Source organism: Sorghum bicolor, chromosome 7, assembly GCF_000003195.3.
Source record: "Sorghum bicolor cultivar BTx623 chromosome 7, Sorghum_bicolor_NCBIv3, whole genome shotgun sequence".
Lineage (NCBI taxonomy): Eukaryota > Viridiplantae > Streptophyta > Magnoliopsida > Poales > Poaceae > Sorghum > Sorghum bicolor.
The window spans coordinates 4,518,887-4,534,251 of NC_012876.2; the positions used below are offsets into that span (position 1 = coordinate 4,518,887).

Genomic DNA, 15,365 nt, shown 5'->3' on the forward strand with positions numbered 1-15,365 from the left:
AGATATGAGGTTCACATGCACATAAAGACCAACATCCAGGTTCTCTTCACATAAACATTGTACATGTTCACATCCAAACCAAAAGACATGGCATTTCAGCTTCCCGGATTCACAAACTCGTCTTCTTTTACTCCTTGTGCTCATTGCAGGACTTGCAAGCTGAACCATTTTACTCCTTGTGCACATTGCAGTTGCAGGGCTAATAAGTTACAGCTTCTTTTTCTTGAGTCACACCTAGGGCTAGTCACACCCGCCCTCTCTCGTGAAGTCATTAATTTTATATCTATTTTTTATGTTTTATTTAAAATAGTTTAAGAACATAATATTCAATACAAATTTCATAGATGTTAATAATATAAAAGGATAGTATCCCCAACTTCCCATGAACGCACTTGTGCAAAAAGAACTAGAAAGCTGGCCTTACGAAAATTGGTGTAACACTAGGAAAAATGTTTAACAAGAAGAAGAAATAGAATGCTCCATCAGAAAAGAAAAAAATATACAGAGTGTGCGACAATAACTCCACTCCTCTATACACATAGTACACCCCAAAATTAATGGTACTACCTACCGTTTTGCTTAGGCCTTGTTTGGTTTACCTACCGTTTTGCTTAGGCCTTGTTTGGTTCGTAAAATTTTTGGTGTTCGGCTACTGTAACACTTTCGTTTTTTGTTTGACAAATATTATCTAATCACGGAGTAACTAGACTTAAAAGATTCATCTCACAAATTACAGATAAACTGTAGAATTAATTTTTATTTTCATCTATATTTAATGCTTCATGCATACGACCAAAGATTCGATGTGACAGGAAATCTTGAAAATTTTTGCGAACTAAACAATGCCTTAAAGAGTAAGCAAATTAACGGGCCGGGCCGAGTTCACAGTAACCGGCGGAGCCCAGTTACTAGGGCCTTGTTTAGTTCTAAATTTTTTTGCAAAACAGGTACTGTAGCACTTTCGTTTGTTTGTGACAAATATTGTCTAATCATGGACTAACTAGGCTCAAAAGATTCGTCTCACCAATTCCGACCAAACTATGCAATTAGTTTTTATTTTCGTCTATATTTAATACTCCATGCATGCATCTAAAGATTCGATGTGACGGAGAATATGAAAAATTTTGCAAATTTTTTTGGAAACTAAACAAGGCCTAGCTTTTCGTCTTTTCCCTTTTCTACTATGATGAAATAGAATATATAGTTGCATCCGTTATCAGTCAAAGTTTGACTTTCCATAGCTCCGTGCAGGTAATAAAGGTTAAAAGCCGCTGTTTTCGTCGTCAGCTTGTTCAGCCATAGGACTTCTTGTTGCTCACGCTCACGCCTCACGGTGTGATTACTTGCACGAGGGACCAAGCTAGCTAACAAACCAGCTGATGACCTATACGACTATATATACGCTGCAGTATTTTATATATGTATATGTATCGTGTCCAAAAGCAAGCTGTTAGCCAGCTGATGACCTATATATACGGCTTAAGTTTTATTTGAGAAAGCTCATGCTGAGCAGCAGAGATTAGCAGCAAGTGTATTATATTTATATTGCCTGATTTGCATTTGCCGTTGTCCGCCCGATCGAGCTGAGGTTTCTTCACTTGCCTCGCTCTCCACAAGTGGCACAGTCATACATACACCGATGGTGTTCTTCAAGTACGGCTTCATCTTCCTCGCCGGCGCAGCCTTGGGCACCGCCATGGCGCACCGCGGACAGCACCACCGTCACGGCCATTGCTGGCGCCGTCGTCACGGCGGCGACCGAGGCCGCTGGCACGAGCAGGAGGCCGCGCAGCCGGCGAGCTACGGCGACGAGAAGTACCAGCAGCACAGGAGAGGAGGGGTGCTCACTACTACGACGGTCGCCCGGACGCCGCGGACAGGGACACGGAGGAAAGAGCGGAGTACCGCCGCTCCGTGAAGAACAAGAAGTCGTCGGCGGGTGCTGCTGCTGCTGCTGTCACTTCTGATGATTATTAATTAGTGCATAGCAATATAGCATGATCGATGTCCATTAATATAGTTATACACACTGTTGTTACTGCATCGTACTATATGTTATAATAGTGAGCCTGTATGGTTGTAATTATATTTTGTTGTACCGTTGTGTATAGGTGTGTGTGTTGCCTGTGTATTGTAGGCTATACACACCCTTTATCGCTGAATAAACCATTTTCTAAAATTGTCTTAACTCAAATTTTTCAAGTGCGACCAAATTTATAGCCAAATACCTTGAAGTCTTACGACGATACTACAATAGGAACGTCAAGAAGCGCTCTTTTGTGGTCGGCGATTTGGTACTAAAGTGGAAGACAAGCCACGAAGGGATGCACAAACTATCCACGCCCTGGGAAGGACCCTTCGTGGTCGTGGAAATCACGCGTCCCACTTCTACAGACTGGCTTATCCGGACGGAACAAGCCTCCCTAACTCTTGGCACATAGACAAACTACGACGTTTTTACCCTTAGACCAGTACACCTCGTATGTAACTTTTCCTTATGATTAATGACAAGTGTTGGTTTTTTGTTCCATACTTTTTATATGCAGAACATTCGACAAGTACGATCTTTTCTGTTCTCGACACACAAGCTTAAGTAACGAAATCAAGAAGGGTACTCGGGAACCCTCACTGAGTGATACGTCACTCTTATAAGTCATTCACAGCGCTTAACTATGGTTTATAAATTTCCGCTTTATTACAAACTTTCACAACAAAGTTTACAATAAAAGCCCCTCTGGGCGGTCCTAGTCTAAACCTACAGACTAAACTGGTGCTCACTGCTTAGGCCGCTCACCGACACGCGTCTCTGCTTAGGCCGCTCACCGACACGCGTCTCTGGTGCCGTCGAAGAGGTCGGGGCCACTGGCGCCTGGCTGGTCGAGACCGCAGGCGCCGATCGTCCATCTGCCGCAGCGGATGACTCCGACCACTCCCTGGTCGACCTATCTGAACCCGGCCGGCTGGGCGGAGTAGACGTCCCGTAGAGATTAATGTCGCCGATCACAGTCGACGACAGGTCCAGAAGACCGACCTCCTTGCGGTAGCCTCCCTCCAAGCGGGACAGGTCGATCAGGGGGTAGTGGGCATGTACCATGCTTAGCACATGCGGTTCGGCATACTCCCCAACGTCCTTTACAAACTGCTGAAGCCAACCTCATGCGCGTTGTGCCTTTTCAACGGGACCAAGAATTTGCGCACGGGGCTGGTCCTCAGGAAGTTCTAGGCCAATGAGGTCGAACACCGAGCCCACACCCTTCCAGACCTGGAGGCACTTGCTCTTCCACGAATCTCGGTCCTTGACCAGGTCCTCGAGATGCTTCTTGGTGTTCGCTTTCAGCACTGCAACAAGGACAAAAAGGAAGTTAGTAATCGGCCCCGAGATAAAAGAGTTTTTGATCCACCCGACAAGTCTGGTCTTACCAGCCAACTCTCGGTTCTTTGTTCTCAGCTCTTCCCCAACCTTCCTCTCACTCTCCAAGATCTGGACGTGCTCTAGCTCTTCCTCCAAACCTATAGTGGCAACGGTTATCTTGGTCAACAGGAACAAGAAACCGCGCACAACGGCTGGTGTCAATCACTAGTCTTACTCCTATGTTCTGTGTCCTTGTCGGCTAGTCGCCGAGACAAGTCGACCATCCGCTCTTCTTGAGCAGCTCTCTCCATAGCAACCTTCTCGGCCTCCAGCCGAAAGCGGTCCACTTCTTCGGTCAAGGCCTTATTCTCAGTCACGATTCCTTCAATCTGGTCGAAACATCTTCTACGATATTTCGTTGTCTTCATCACATCCTACGGATTTTTAGCACACACACATATTACAAGGTTATGATGGCACCTTCTATTTTCAAGTTAGGAGAGCACTTACCTTAACTTCACTAACAAGTCGCTTGGCGGCTCGTTCTACTCTCTCCGCCTCCTCGACCTCCGCGATCTCTTCATGGTCGGCCTAGTGGTCCCTGCGCTGATGCTAGACATAAATATGTTGGTGACCATCGCGGGAATGCTCCTGGATCTCCTCCACTTCATCCTTGGAGCCAGCCTGGGCCTCCTCGCCTTGTGCGCTCCTCCCCACCATGGTCGAAGAGCCATCGGTCCCTTCCCCCGATCAGGAGCATCGGGCGGTGTCCTCGCCTCGCCGGACGGCTCCTCCACATGAGTAGGGGATGGAGCTCTGACCCCCTCTTCTGCTGCACTGCTCGGCGGGGGGTGGCCATAGGGACCTTCTCCCTGGTCGGGGAAGCCACAGGTTGCGCAGTGGCCTGCTCCATGCATGGTGGTCTGTTCAGATGGCCTCGAGCTCCCAACAGCGCTGGGTCAACATCCGAGGCCGCACTACAAGTTCATCCAACTAATTATAAATGCTGGAATTCTAATATTATGAAAGACACAACTATCCTTTTTCTACTTACAGGTTGGAGCTCCTGTGCGACGTTGAGAAGATCATGCGCCTGGCGCGGTCAGCCACCGCTGTTGGTTGCGCCTGGTCTGAACGCGCCTGCTCGTCAGGGGCCTGTGCAATGGGCGGGTCTTCAGCGCGTCGTGTGCTAGGCGCCAGGACCACTTTAATTAGAACGACTACGTGGTCTGCGGACCAGATCTGGGGCCGCCTCCTCTTCCTCCTCATCGTCATCAACGACTCGAAGCAGTCGTCGACGCTTCGGCGCTCGGGCGCCCGAAGCCGAGCCCTGGCCGGACGAGGGCCCTTGCGCCGACTCTCTTGGCACCACCCCTGCTTGGGATTGCTCCCCAGCCATCGGTCTCTTGTCGGCGACTCTGTCATCGGTGGTCGGCACTGCTTGACCGTCATCTTCATCACTACTGGTGTATCGATAACACCGAGCAGCGTTATCCATAGGCGGGTCTACTCCTGTCGGGTGCTCTATGCCGGGCGCCAGGGACACATACATCGACGCTCGGTCAATATCTCCGATCTGCGAGACGGTGGTAATAAGTTATCAGAGGAAGAGAACGACAACGAATAAAATTGCAAGTTGTGCAAACTTATTCCTTACCTTTGGAGCTGGTCGACCCAACTTGTATGCGTGCATCCGGTTGTCGCTACGCACAAAGCTGCTGTCTGCGAGATTGAACAGCTCGTTGATTCTGTGCTGGACTTCTGGCTTCTCCAGGTTGTCCTTGTGTATCCTCGTCGTGTCTTGGTTTCCTTGGTATTCATAACCCGGGTGGACCCTCCTCTGGCACGGGCTGCACTCGTGAGCTAAGGAAATTGCCGACCACGCCAGGCCCATCCAAACATGACCACTCGATAAGGTTCATCAACTCTTCGACCTGGCCGGTGTACTCTGGTCGGTCTGTCCAGCTTTGTCTTTCTCAATCTCTTTGAAGGCTTGTATTCTCTTATTAGTCATCTTAGTACATAATAGCAGATAGATCATTTTGCTTTGCAAGTCTATATGCATCCAAATTCACTTTGACAGGTAACATGACCTCTTGACCACAAACAAGCTCAAATGGAGAAACTTTAGCAGCGCCATCCCCTTGAGACACGATGAGCCCACAAAGCCTCAGACAAGACCTCATGCCACCTACTAGGATTGTTCTCAATCTTCTTCTCTGTCAACTTCATAAAAGTCTTGTTGCTAGATTCATCTTAGCCATTAGCTATGAACAAGGTCTAGGAGCCCGTTTTGCGTTTCTTCAACCAAACGAGGGAAATGCAAATAGCTTGGCATTCGGAGTCGTGGAATATCCACCGAGAGAAGAGAAAAGATAGATCTGGTTTAGATAAAAAAAAAAGATTATAATATTGTAGTATTTTTTTTTGTATTTTAATAATTATTATCTAACTATGAATTAACTAGGTTTAAAAGATTTATCTCGTAAATTAGTTATTCTTTTATCTATATCAAGTGTTATAAAATTTGATGTGATAGAAAATCTTGAAAAGTTTTTTGAATTTAGGACGAACTAAACAAGGACAGAGTGTGGGAGCAAAAAAACATACTCCCTCCATCTACAAATAAATACACATCTCGCGTTTTGAGGAGCTAAATTTTTTGAAGGTATTGTTTAGTTCCAAAAAATTTCTAAGATTTCCCGTCATATCAAATCTTTGGATAAGCATTAAATATAAATAAAATTAACTAATTATACAGTTTATCTATAATTTAGATTTTGATAGACGAATATTTTGAGCCTAATTATTCTATAATTATACAATAATTATAAAATACAAACGAAATTACTGCCGTGTCCATTTTGCAAATAAGTTTTGGAACTAAGGCCTTGTTTAGTTTCAAAAACTGAAAAGTCAACTTCGGAACTGTAGCACTTTCGTTTTTATTTGATAAACATTATCCAATCATGAAGTAACTAGACTTAAAAGATTCATCTCGTGATTTACAGGTAAACTGTGTAATTAGTTTTTATTTTCATCTATATTTAATACTCTATGCATGTGGTGTAAGATTCGATGTGACGGAGAATCTTGAAAAGATTTTGGTTTTTTGGGTGAAGGCCTAAACAATGTAGACGGAGGGAGTAGCCGAGTACAGTAGCTTTCAGTGGCTCTGCTGCTTGCTCCCATGGGCCCAGCGCTAAGCGACGGGTGGATTTGATTGACCTCACTGAGAGTTTGGACGTTGTGCAAACACCAAGCATGGGCCACCGAGGGCCACGTGCTCGTCGTACATGGAAACCAGAGCCGAACAATTGCCTTCACACATCCATCCATGTCAACCGCTATCGTAAACCACTTGAACACAACATAGAGATAGAGATAGAATCCACCACACACGTACTCTTCCATTTCCCAGCAATGGAGGTACCACTACCAGTACCACCATGGGCATCGTCCTCCTTCGCGACGACGATCCTGCTGGCCACCGCGCTCTTCCTCGTGACGACGACCACCGTCCTCCGCCACGGGCAACTACAAGCGCGCAAGCGCAACCTCCTCCCGCCGCCGCCGGGCCCTCGGCCGTGGCCGGTGATCGGCAACCTGAACCTCCTAGGCACACTGCCACACCGCTCCATCCACGCGCTGTCGGCGCGGTACGGCCCGCTCATGTCCCTCCGCTTCGGCGCCTTCCCCGCCGTCGTCGCCTCCTCCGTCGAGGTGGCCGAGGTCCTTCTCAAGACCCAGGACCTGGCGTACCTCGACCGCCCACGCATGGCCTGCGGCAAGTACACCGTCTACAACTACTCCGGCATGCTGTGGTCTCACTACGGCCCCTACTGGCGGCAGCTCCGCAAGCTGTGGGTCACGGAGCTCCTCAGCGCCCGGCAGCTCCGGCTGACGGAGCACGTCCGCGCCGACGAGGTCCGCGCCATGCTGCGCGACCTGCACCCGACGAGCTCGAGCACGAGCACGTGCTGATGGTGACGCTCAACGTGATCTCGCGCATGGTGCTGGGCAAGAAGTACGTCGGCGAGGACGACGACGCGTCGTCGGCGGCGGCCGCGACGCCGGAGGAGTTCAGGTGGATGATCGAGGAGATCTTCTTCCTCAACGGCGCGCTCCACGTCGGGGACATGGTGCCGTGGCTCAGCTGGCTGGACCCGCACGGGTACATCGGCAGGATGAAGCGGGTGGCCAAGATGTTCGACCGGTTCATCGAGCACGTCCTGCGCGAGCACGGCGAGCGCCGGCGGCGGGAGGGCGACGCGTTCGTGCCCAAGGACATGGTCGACCTGCTGCTGCAACTCGCCGACGACCCCGGCGGCCTCGACGTCCCCCTCGACCGCGACGGCGTCAAGGCGTCCGTTCTGGAGCTCATCACGGGCGGCACGGACACCACGTCGGTGACGGTGGAGTGGGCCATGTCGGAGCTCCTGAGGAAGCCCGACGTGCTGGGCAAGGTGACCGACGAGGTGGACCGCGTGGTGGGCCGGGACCGCCTCGTCGTCGGCGAGGGGGACATCCCGGGGCTGCCGTACCTGGCCGCCGTCGTGAAAGAGGCGACGCGGCTGCACCCGGTGGTGCCGCTCCTGGTCCCGCGGGTGTCGCGGGAGCGAACGACGGTGGCCGGCTACGACGTCCCGGCGGGGACGCGCGTGCTCGTCAACGTCTGGGCCATCGGCAGGGACGCCGCCGTGTGGGGCGACGACGCCGGGGAGTTCCGGCCGGAGCGGTTCCTCGCCGGGAGCAAGATGAGCAAGGTGGACGTCAAGGGCCAGGACATGGAGCTGCTGCCGTTCGGCGCCGGCCGCCGGATGTGCCCCGCCAACGGCCTTGGGCTCAGGATGGTTCAGCTCGTGCTGGCGAACATGGTGCACGGCTACGCGTGGCGGCTCCCCGGCGGCATGGCGCCGGAGGAGCTGGGCATGGAGGAGAAGTTTGGGATCTCCGTGTCTCGCATGCACCAGCTCAAGGCTATCCCTGAGCCCAGGCTTCCGGATCACGTCTACTTCGGGCCGTGATGAACATGAACCGCGTGATTCGATCAGTCTCAACGTACGTACACGTACTTGATGAATGATGATGTATAGAAATTCACAATAATATCCATGTATGTGGTGGTGGTGGTGGTGGTGGTGGTGATGATGATGTAATACGGACTCTGCACGTATGCACGTAATGGTTTTTATTTTATTCTGTGTGTACAATACACGTCACATGTGGGTTTTTCTAAGTATGGATGATTGATGGATAGAGTGATAGACTACTGTTGGGCACGCCTGCAGCATGTGTGTTGGTGTCGAAAGCTAGCTAGGCCTTGTTTAGTTCACTCTGAAAACCAAAAAGTTTTCAAGATTCTCCGTCACATCGAATTTTATGGTACATACATGAAACATTAAATATAGACGAAAACAAAAACTAATTACATAGTTTAGCTGTAAATTACGAGACAAATCTTTTAATCCTAATTAGTCCATGATTAGATAATATTTGTCACAAACAAACAAAAATGTTACAGTACCGAAAACTTTTCACTTTTCGGAACTAAACAAGGCCCTAGACTACTTCCTCCATCCATAAATAAAGAAATAGATTCTTATCTTAAAATAAAAATTTGTCTAGAAAGCAATGCAAATGGCCCTTGTATTTAGTGTACCCACTCTTTTTCCATGACTAGTTGAGTGCCCGTGCGTGCAACGGGAAAAAATATATATCATGGTAACTCAATTTTAAACATTTTGTACTACTAAAAAAATGCATAGAAAAGTGTCTCATCTTATCTTTCAATTTAGCAACACATACATATACTCCCTTCTAAAATAGGCGACACTTTTGACTTTCAGATATTATATTTGACTATTATATTATTTAGTTTTCTTTGTGCACATAATAAATAAATAAATAAATAAGTTATTATTAAAGTGTATCTAATCATAAAATATGTCATAGCAAAATAAATGATATTTATATACAAATTTTGAATAAGAGAAAGAGTCAAACAAGATGTCTAAAAAATGAGACATATTTTGGGGGCGAAGGGAGTATGTCATAGTTCTGATCTCTTTTACTTGGCGATCTTGCAGAATGATCTTTCGCCAAACAACTCTTGCAGAGACAACCTGAGGCCTTGTTTAGTTCCGAAAAGTGAAAAGTTTTCGGTACTGTAGCAGGTACATTGGAAAAAGAAAGGATAGGACAGCTAATGCTCTATTCCTAGTCTGGTACCCTAGGAAATTAAAACACTGCCCTAACTGATTCACAATCTTAGCATTTTAAAATACTGTCCTAACTATTTCAAGAGTATAAAATACATCTTTCGTCATATAACCACCACACATAAAATCCAATGCATAATCATCAATCTATAAAGGCAAGCCAAACCAATCAAACCTTACAGTTGTGATAGGTGAACTACAAGTACTACAAAGAAGTGACTTGCAGAGTATTTTGGATGGAGATTATTATCCTTGTACAGGCTACTGAAGCATCAACGTAGTCTCAGTTACAGGAGTTTAACCATTTGCTATTAAAATATGGAATAATTAGTTCTTTTTTGTTTCTTTGCACAATATGGTTATTTTGGAGAAGAGAAGAGCTATTTCAATAAAGAACTATACTATTGTATTCCAAGTATGAAAGTTGTTTACAAACCATGTTATGACACTTGGTTTGTAACATCTGAATATCCAGCAAATATGCCTCAAACATTTTGTTAGCATACAAAAGTAGCAGCACAAGAATAGCATGCATGGCTTGTAAAAGTAAATCTTATCAGAGATGATACTGGTATAGGATAGACCAACACATTGATGAGTGGATAGGGAGTATTAACTTGTAGAAAATGATTCCACAAGATCTTCCGGATAGTGGCAGCAATCTTGGAGTATTAAATTCTTGGGTCTGACATTTTGATTTTTTCCATCCAAATGGTCCAAGTATCTTTTGCAGGAATCACAAGGTTTCTTGATCCGGGAAGTACTATGGCAACTGAATTTTGCATTGGTTAAGTGATGATTCAGATGCAACCTTCAATAAGAAAAAAAACTCTGTTGTAGTGTACACCAAATCTCATAAAATAGGAAGTTTGGCTCCCTAATGATGAGATTTTTGTTAATTAATAATTTCTTCTCTGAAATCATTATGTGAGCTATCGAGAAAGAGTGTGCTACTTCAATTTACTGAACCTACAATTCTATAGTACTCCATTCTTGCTTATGCTGAATTGAAGTTCAAGAAAACATATGAAAAAGTGCATTGGCTTAACATGCTGCAATATAGGACCCTAATCTAATATGAAGTGCAAGCTACAATGAGATTCCTTCGCCAAAATCAAAAAATAAAAGGAAACAATGTTCAGTACAGATCCATATGAGCCATATGTACAGAGTACACACTAACATTAAAGGGGAAGGGAGAAATTGACACACCTGAACCGAAATTTCTCCTTATGTCGCTCCGAAATCCTTGAGGTGTCATACAGAGGCCCAGTCCTGTTAGGAGTTGAGGAATCCAAAATTGACCAGTCTGTCAAAACGTTTGACTCAACTGCTTTGTCAGACTTTCAGAGCAGAAATTCAAAAGCGTTGCGTATTCCAATAGAACAAGAAAGTCCTTTTTTTAATTCAAACATTCCGATTTCAGCATGATATATTATTAGGTTGAAAAGAAAAAAGGGAGGCCTGCATTTCACATGTTTCAATTTTTTCGTCATCTTTTGCTAGTGCCTACTTAAACACTGACAGATTAGGCAAAAACAGTTGACGAAGCACGTGCAATCTAATTCGTGCCAAAAACAGTTAGTCATGGCTCCCAATTGCCGTATAGTGTAGTTGATGAAGCACGTGCAATCTAATTCGTGTCAAAAAGAATTAAAATCATTCTTACATTCGTTGATTTAGTCATAAGTGTAGAAGATATGGATAACTTACCCATACAATATTTCCATGGAGTGCTTGAAGCACGAGACACTCCTTGGGTTCATGCAGACTTGCCGACTTGCCGAGGCACTGCTCGGCGATGCTAGGCAGCTCGCTCATGGCAGCCAGTGGGCACGACCCAATCAGCTGTGAGTCCATGATGGGCCACAACCCGATGCCAGTTGTGAGTCCATGATGGGCTGGAACCCGCTGTAGCATCTTGTGCTCCTCTGCCTTGATGTATATTTTCACAATAAAGAGATACATAAAAAAATCAGGTAAAAGATAATCATTAGCAACTATCTTACTCATAACAAAATCAGTAAGTTATCCATTCAAAAGAAATTATTCTTATACATGCATTCCCTTCAAACTATAACAAATCATATAAGAATCTATCGTTGTCTAAATGCTACTTGTTCTGTTTGTTCCCTTATTCTTCATGCACATCCGATGGTGACTCATGGTAATCTTAGAACAATACAGGTCTTGGAACATGGAGAAAACTCACCTAAACAAGATAACTTGAATTGTTATGGGCTTGTGGCAGCATAAAGCTAGCTAGATTAATAGTTTTTTTTAACAGAAACCATGGGAACACCCCTCGGTGGCATTATTAATTAAATAAGGAAGGACCCAAAGGTTAACAACAAATAATATATACTAAAACAATTTAAATAAGCTACCTTTAAATATTTTTTATGGATGTTGAAACAATTCACCAGGCATGCACTTGTACCTAGTCTGTGAGACTGACCCTCATCATCCCTTAAGGCACTGAGCATGCACTTGTACCTGGCACCTGAATACCAGTTAGGAAGTAGAATTCAGAAACACAATCAGCATCAATTAGCCATGATAAATTTGAATAGAAAAGGAAAAATCATTTTTTTCACAACATGTGCAATGGTATGGAAAGTTGGACACAGTACAACATAAGAATTCAACTCAGTCATAGCTAAAATTTTCACCATCTATACATCCCTTACGTACAAATATTGCAAGTGTAGCCACCTGTTCCCTAACGGTGACCAGGGTGACCACTTGGCAGCAGACATGGCTCAGAGTACAGGCAAAAAAATTTGCTACACTATGCAAGTAGAATTTTATATGGAACTGAAATTTATGATAATCCAAGACCAAATTATAAATGGCTAATCATTAACATTGCATATGATCAACAATGTGATTGACTACATACCACTTTACTTCAGCTACAGTACAAGAGATGTAGTGGCCAGCCCAACTTGTCCTCGAGATGATTGGGATTATGATATTACCATTTCTGTCTTTGTCGAAGCAAGTAAAAGCTGTCATCGAGTGCACTTCCCATTCTATTCCGTTAAGAGGCAGAGCTGTGGTGATATTGTCTTTATCAGCCTGCGCTTATAAACCACTGATTGAAAAATGCTGAGTGACGTACTAACAACAAGCCATGTGTCAAACAAGACAATATCTCATTTAACACTTTCATTATATAAACATTTTTCTATCCTCCAAATTCAGTACCACATCTCCTTAAACCTGCTATAAGGTCAGCAAAAGTAACTGCAGCTTTTAACATTCAGCACCTTGAATAGCTGTCTTAACCCAACAATCTCATCCTCGGAAAGCTATTCAGCTATCACCAGGAGCCATACAAGTGTCAAAAAAATCAACATGTAGTGCATATCCTAGTGTCTTGGTAAAAGGCATGAATATGGTGAGCTGAACACAATCTAGTTATTTTGTAAAAAGCATGAATTATACAGTTTGCATCAATCTCCTCTCAAGTAAGGATTACTGTTACATAATTTCCCTTAATGCAATTCAGAGATTGTCTAATTAAAGTGGCTATCAAGCTCTTGGAGTAGCCAATCTATAACTTCATTGGAACAGTCCAGTCCATGTGATGTTTTTATACAATTCTAGATTTTTTTCCTTGATTTTTTGGATCAACATATGCATCTTCCACTTCCAATCTAGCAATATCATGCATGTCACAAAACTCATTCACCTCATCATCTAATAATTTGGCCCATCCATCTCTACTAAGATTACCCAAATGCAATCTATTTGATTTCACACATTTAATGGCATTTGCAATACCATCTAGTTGTGTGCTTCTCTTAAAATACCTTTCCATGACGTATCTATGATTTGAAAAAATAGTAAAATTTAATTGCTTAATGTCATAAATATAAATATGGACAAATAACCAAAACTCCTAAAATCAAATCCTATTTAGCCACTTAATGATGGGAACTAAAATAGAAGAGCTAATCTTTTTTCTCCTTACCTTGTTTTTCCTTTCTGAATAACGTGATGGAGACTGGAGAGGATCAGATGTGTGGGTGTCGGCGCTGCTAGCTGATCCATCGGTTGCTGCAGCCCACTGCCCACTGAGGCATCAGCGGCCAGTCAGCAAGGCAACAATCGTCGCTGAGGTACGCGATGCCCGTCGCCGTGGTACGACGTCGCGAGCAGCTCTTTGTCATGACCTCGGCGTGGCGGCATCTGGTGGAGATGAGGCACAACGATGTTCGAAGGTTGAAGGAGCGACGGCAGAGGTGGTTTCCGGCGACAGGACGAGGTCGGACAAGGGCAGGTCAGGATGGGACCGGACGGGGCAGCGTCGGCGATGGGGTCGGGGCAGTGGCTAGGCGGCGGATGGGGCCGGAGCGCGGCGAAGATGTGGGGCGGCGGCGGATCCTGCCTCTCAAAGTGCGCCGGAGCGAGGGCAGCTCTGGGCCACGGCCAGTCCTCGGGGTGGGGGTGGTCCTGCTTCTCAAAGGGCGCCAGAGCGAGGGCGCTATGATGGCCGGCGGTGTGGACCAGATCCAGTGAGCGAGCGAGCGGTGGTTGCGTAAGGGGGGAAGGCGGTCCAGCGGCCGGCGATCCCACGACGGTTGCGTAAGGGGGGAGGGCGATGGGTTAGCGCGCGAGGGGGGGGGGGGGGGGGGGGGGGCGATTAGCGCGAGGGGGGGCGATTAGCGTGGGCTGACGATGACCTCCGGGTCTTTTTAGTTGTAGAGAATGGTTGTTGTAGTTGATAGATGTAGTAAATGCTATAATTACTGCACAATTGAAACCATCACCAGCCAGTGTGCAACTACTACAATTAATAATAAGGCCTTGTTTAGATCCAAAAAGTTTTTGGATTTTTTTTCACATTGCAATATTTTTGTTTTTATTTGACAAACATTGTCCAATTATGGAGTAACTAGGCTTAAAAGATTTGTTTCGTGATTTATAGATAAACTGTGTAATTAGTTTTTGTTTTCATCTATATTTAATGCTTCATGTATGTGTCGCAAAATTCGATGTGACGGAAAATCTTGAAAAGTTTTTTGTTTTTAGGATGAACTAAACAAGGTCTAAATAGTAGTATAATTTTTTCTGTCATACTAAGACCAATGTCAGTGGAAGTTTCATAAGAGTTTTATCTAAATTAAATAAGTTCATTCTCATGTAGGTATTTTCGATGACATGCTAATGTTTTTAAGAAAAGGGAAGAATAAGTTTTATAGGATAAAACTCTCTTCACATTATTACCTTATTATGAGTTATGAAATTACATACCTATGAAACTATAGAACGAAATTTTTCATTGAAAGTGAGTGTTATTTGAGGTTCATTTCATTTTGTATGTCATATTATTTTTTAAAACAACGCAACGAAACTATCTACTGATACTCACATAATCTATCGTAAAATTGCAAGGAATCTATTTCAAAGACAAAGCGAGTACAATTATTGTGCCTAGCATAGTAGCATTCAACATATTAATAAGTGTGATTCGTTATATGGATCAGTAGGTTTTCAATTTAGCAATAATCGAAGATGCATGCAGTTGGCAGAGATGCTGATGGGCTGAAGGCGACATGTATATATACGTACTTGACTTTGTTAATGATGTGGCATGATAGACTCAGTAAACTACATTTTCCTCAAAAAAAAAATCAGTAAACTAAATGCTGTGTGGACGTGTGGTAAAGTAGAGCGATGGATCATGGCTGTGTAGCCGTAGGTACTCTGGCTAGAAAAATAAGTCAAGCTTGAGGTAGCCTATCCAAGTCAAGTCACTCTACTAGTGTATGGTTGTCTTGTAC

The 15,365-nt window shown here is 44.9% G+C and overlaps 3 protein-coding genes and 1 pseudogene across 16 annotated transcripts; 1 reads left to right on the forward strand and 3 right to left on the reverse strand.

The window, feature by feature from the left end:
- LOC110437019 lies at nt 2,616–4,320 on the reverse strand. 3 transcript variants are annotated; one of them, XM_021465009.1, is made up of 4 exons: nt 3,863–4,320; nt 3,588–3,786; nt 3,421–3,510; nt 2,616–3,339 (listed from the first exon to the last, which is right to left on the reverse strand). In XM_021465009.1, exons 2-4 carry the CDS (start codon nt 3,778–3,780, stop codon nt 3,155–3,157), a joined length of 468 nt encoding a protein of 155 aa, XP_021320684.1. In that variant the 5' UTR covers nt 3,781–3,786; nt 3,863–4,320; the 3' UTR covers nt 2,616–3,154. The 3 variants fall into 3 exon arrangements, with proteins under 3 accessions (XP_021320684.1, XP_021320682.1, XP_021320683.1); XM_021465007.1 differs by having other exon boundaries at nt 2,616–3,510; XM_021465008.1 differs by having other exon boundaries at nt 2,616–3,510; nt 3,588–4,320.
- LOC110437018 lies at nt 4,413–5,730 on the reverse strand. The gene is made up of 2 exons (XM_021465006.1): nt 5,010–5,730; nt 4,413–4,928 (listed from the first exon to the last, which is right to left on the reverse strand). Exons 1-2 carry the CDS (start codon nt 5,244–5,246, stop codon nt 4,560–4,562), a joined length of 606 nt encoding a protein of 201 aa, XP_021320681.1. The 5' UTR covers nt 5,247–5,730; the 3' UTR covers nt 4,413–4,559.
- LOC8076593 lies at nt 6,432–8,611 on the forward strand (annotated as a pseudogene).
- Nucleotides 8,529–14,195, reverse strand: LOC110437020. Of its 12 annotated transcripts, none has more exons than XR_002455042.1 (6): nt 13,553–14,195; nt 12,476–12,629; nt 11,961–12,076; nt 11,287–11,508; nt 10,786–10,848; nt 9,957–10,384 (listed from the first exon to the last, which is right to left on the reverse strand). XR_002455042.1 is itself a non-coding variant. In XM_021465013.1 (5 exons), the coding sequence occupies exons 2-5, from the start codon at nt 12,057–12,059 to the stop codon at nt 8,685–8,687; spliced, it is 423 nt and encodes a 140-aa protein (XP_021320688.1). In that variant the 5' UTR covers nt 12,060–12,076; nt 12,476–13,546; the 3' UTR covers nt 8,529–8,684. The 12 variants fall into 12 exon arrangements, 4 of the variants coding, with proteins under 4 accessions (XP_021320688.1, XP_021320686.1, XP_021320685.1 ...); XR_002455039.1 differs by having other exon boundaries at nt 12,476–12,654; XR_002455043.1 differs by having other exon boundaries at nt 10,786–10,882; nt 12,476–12,654.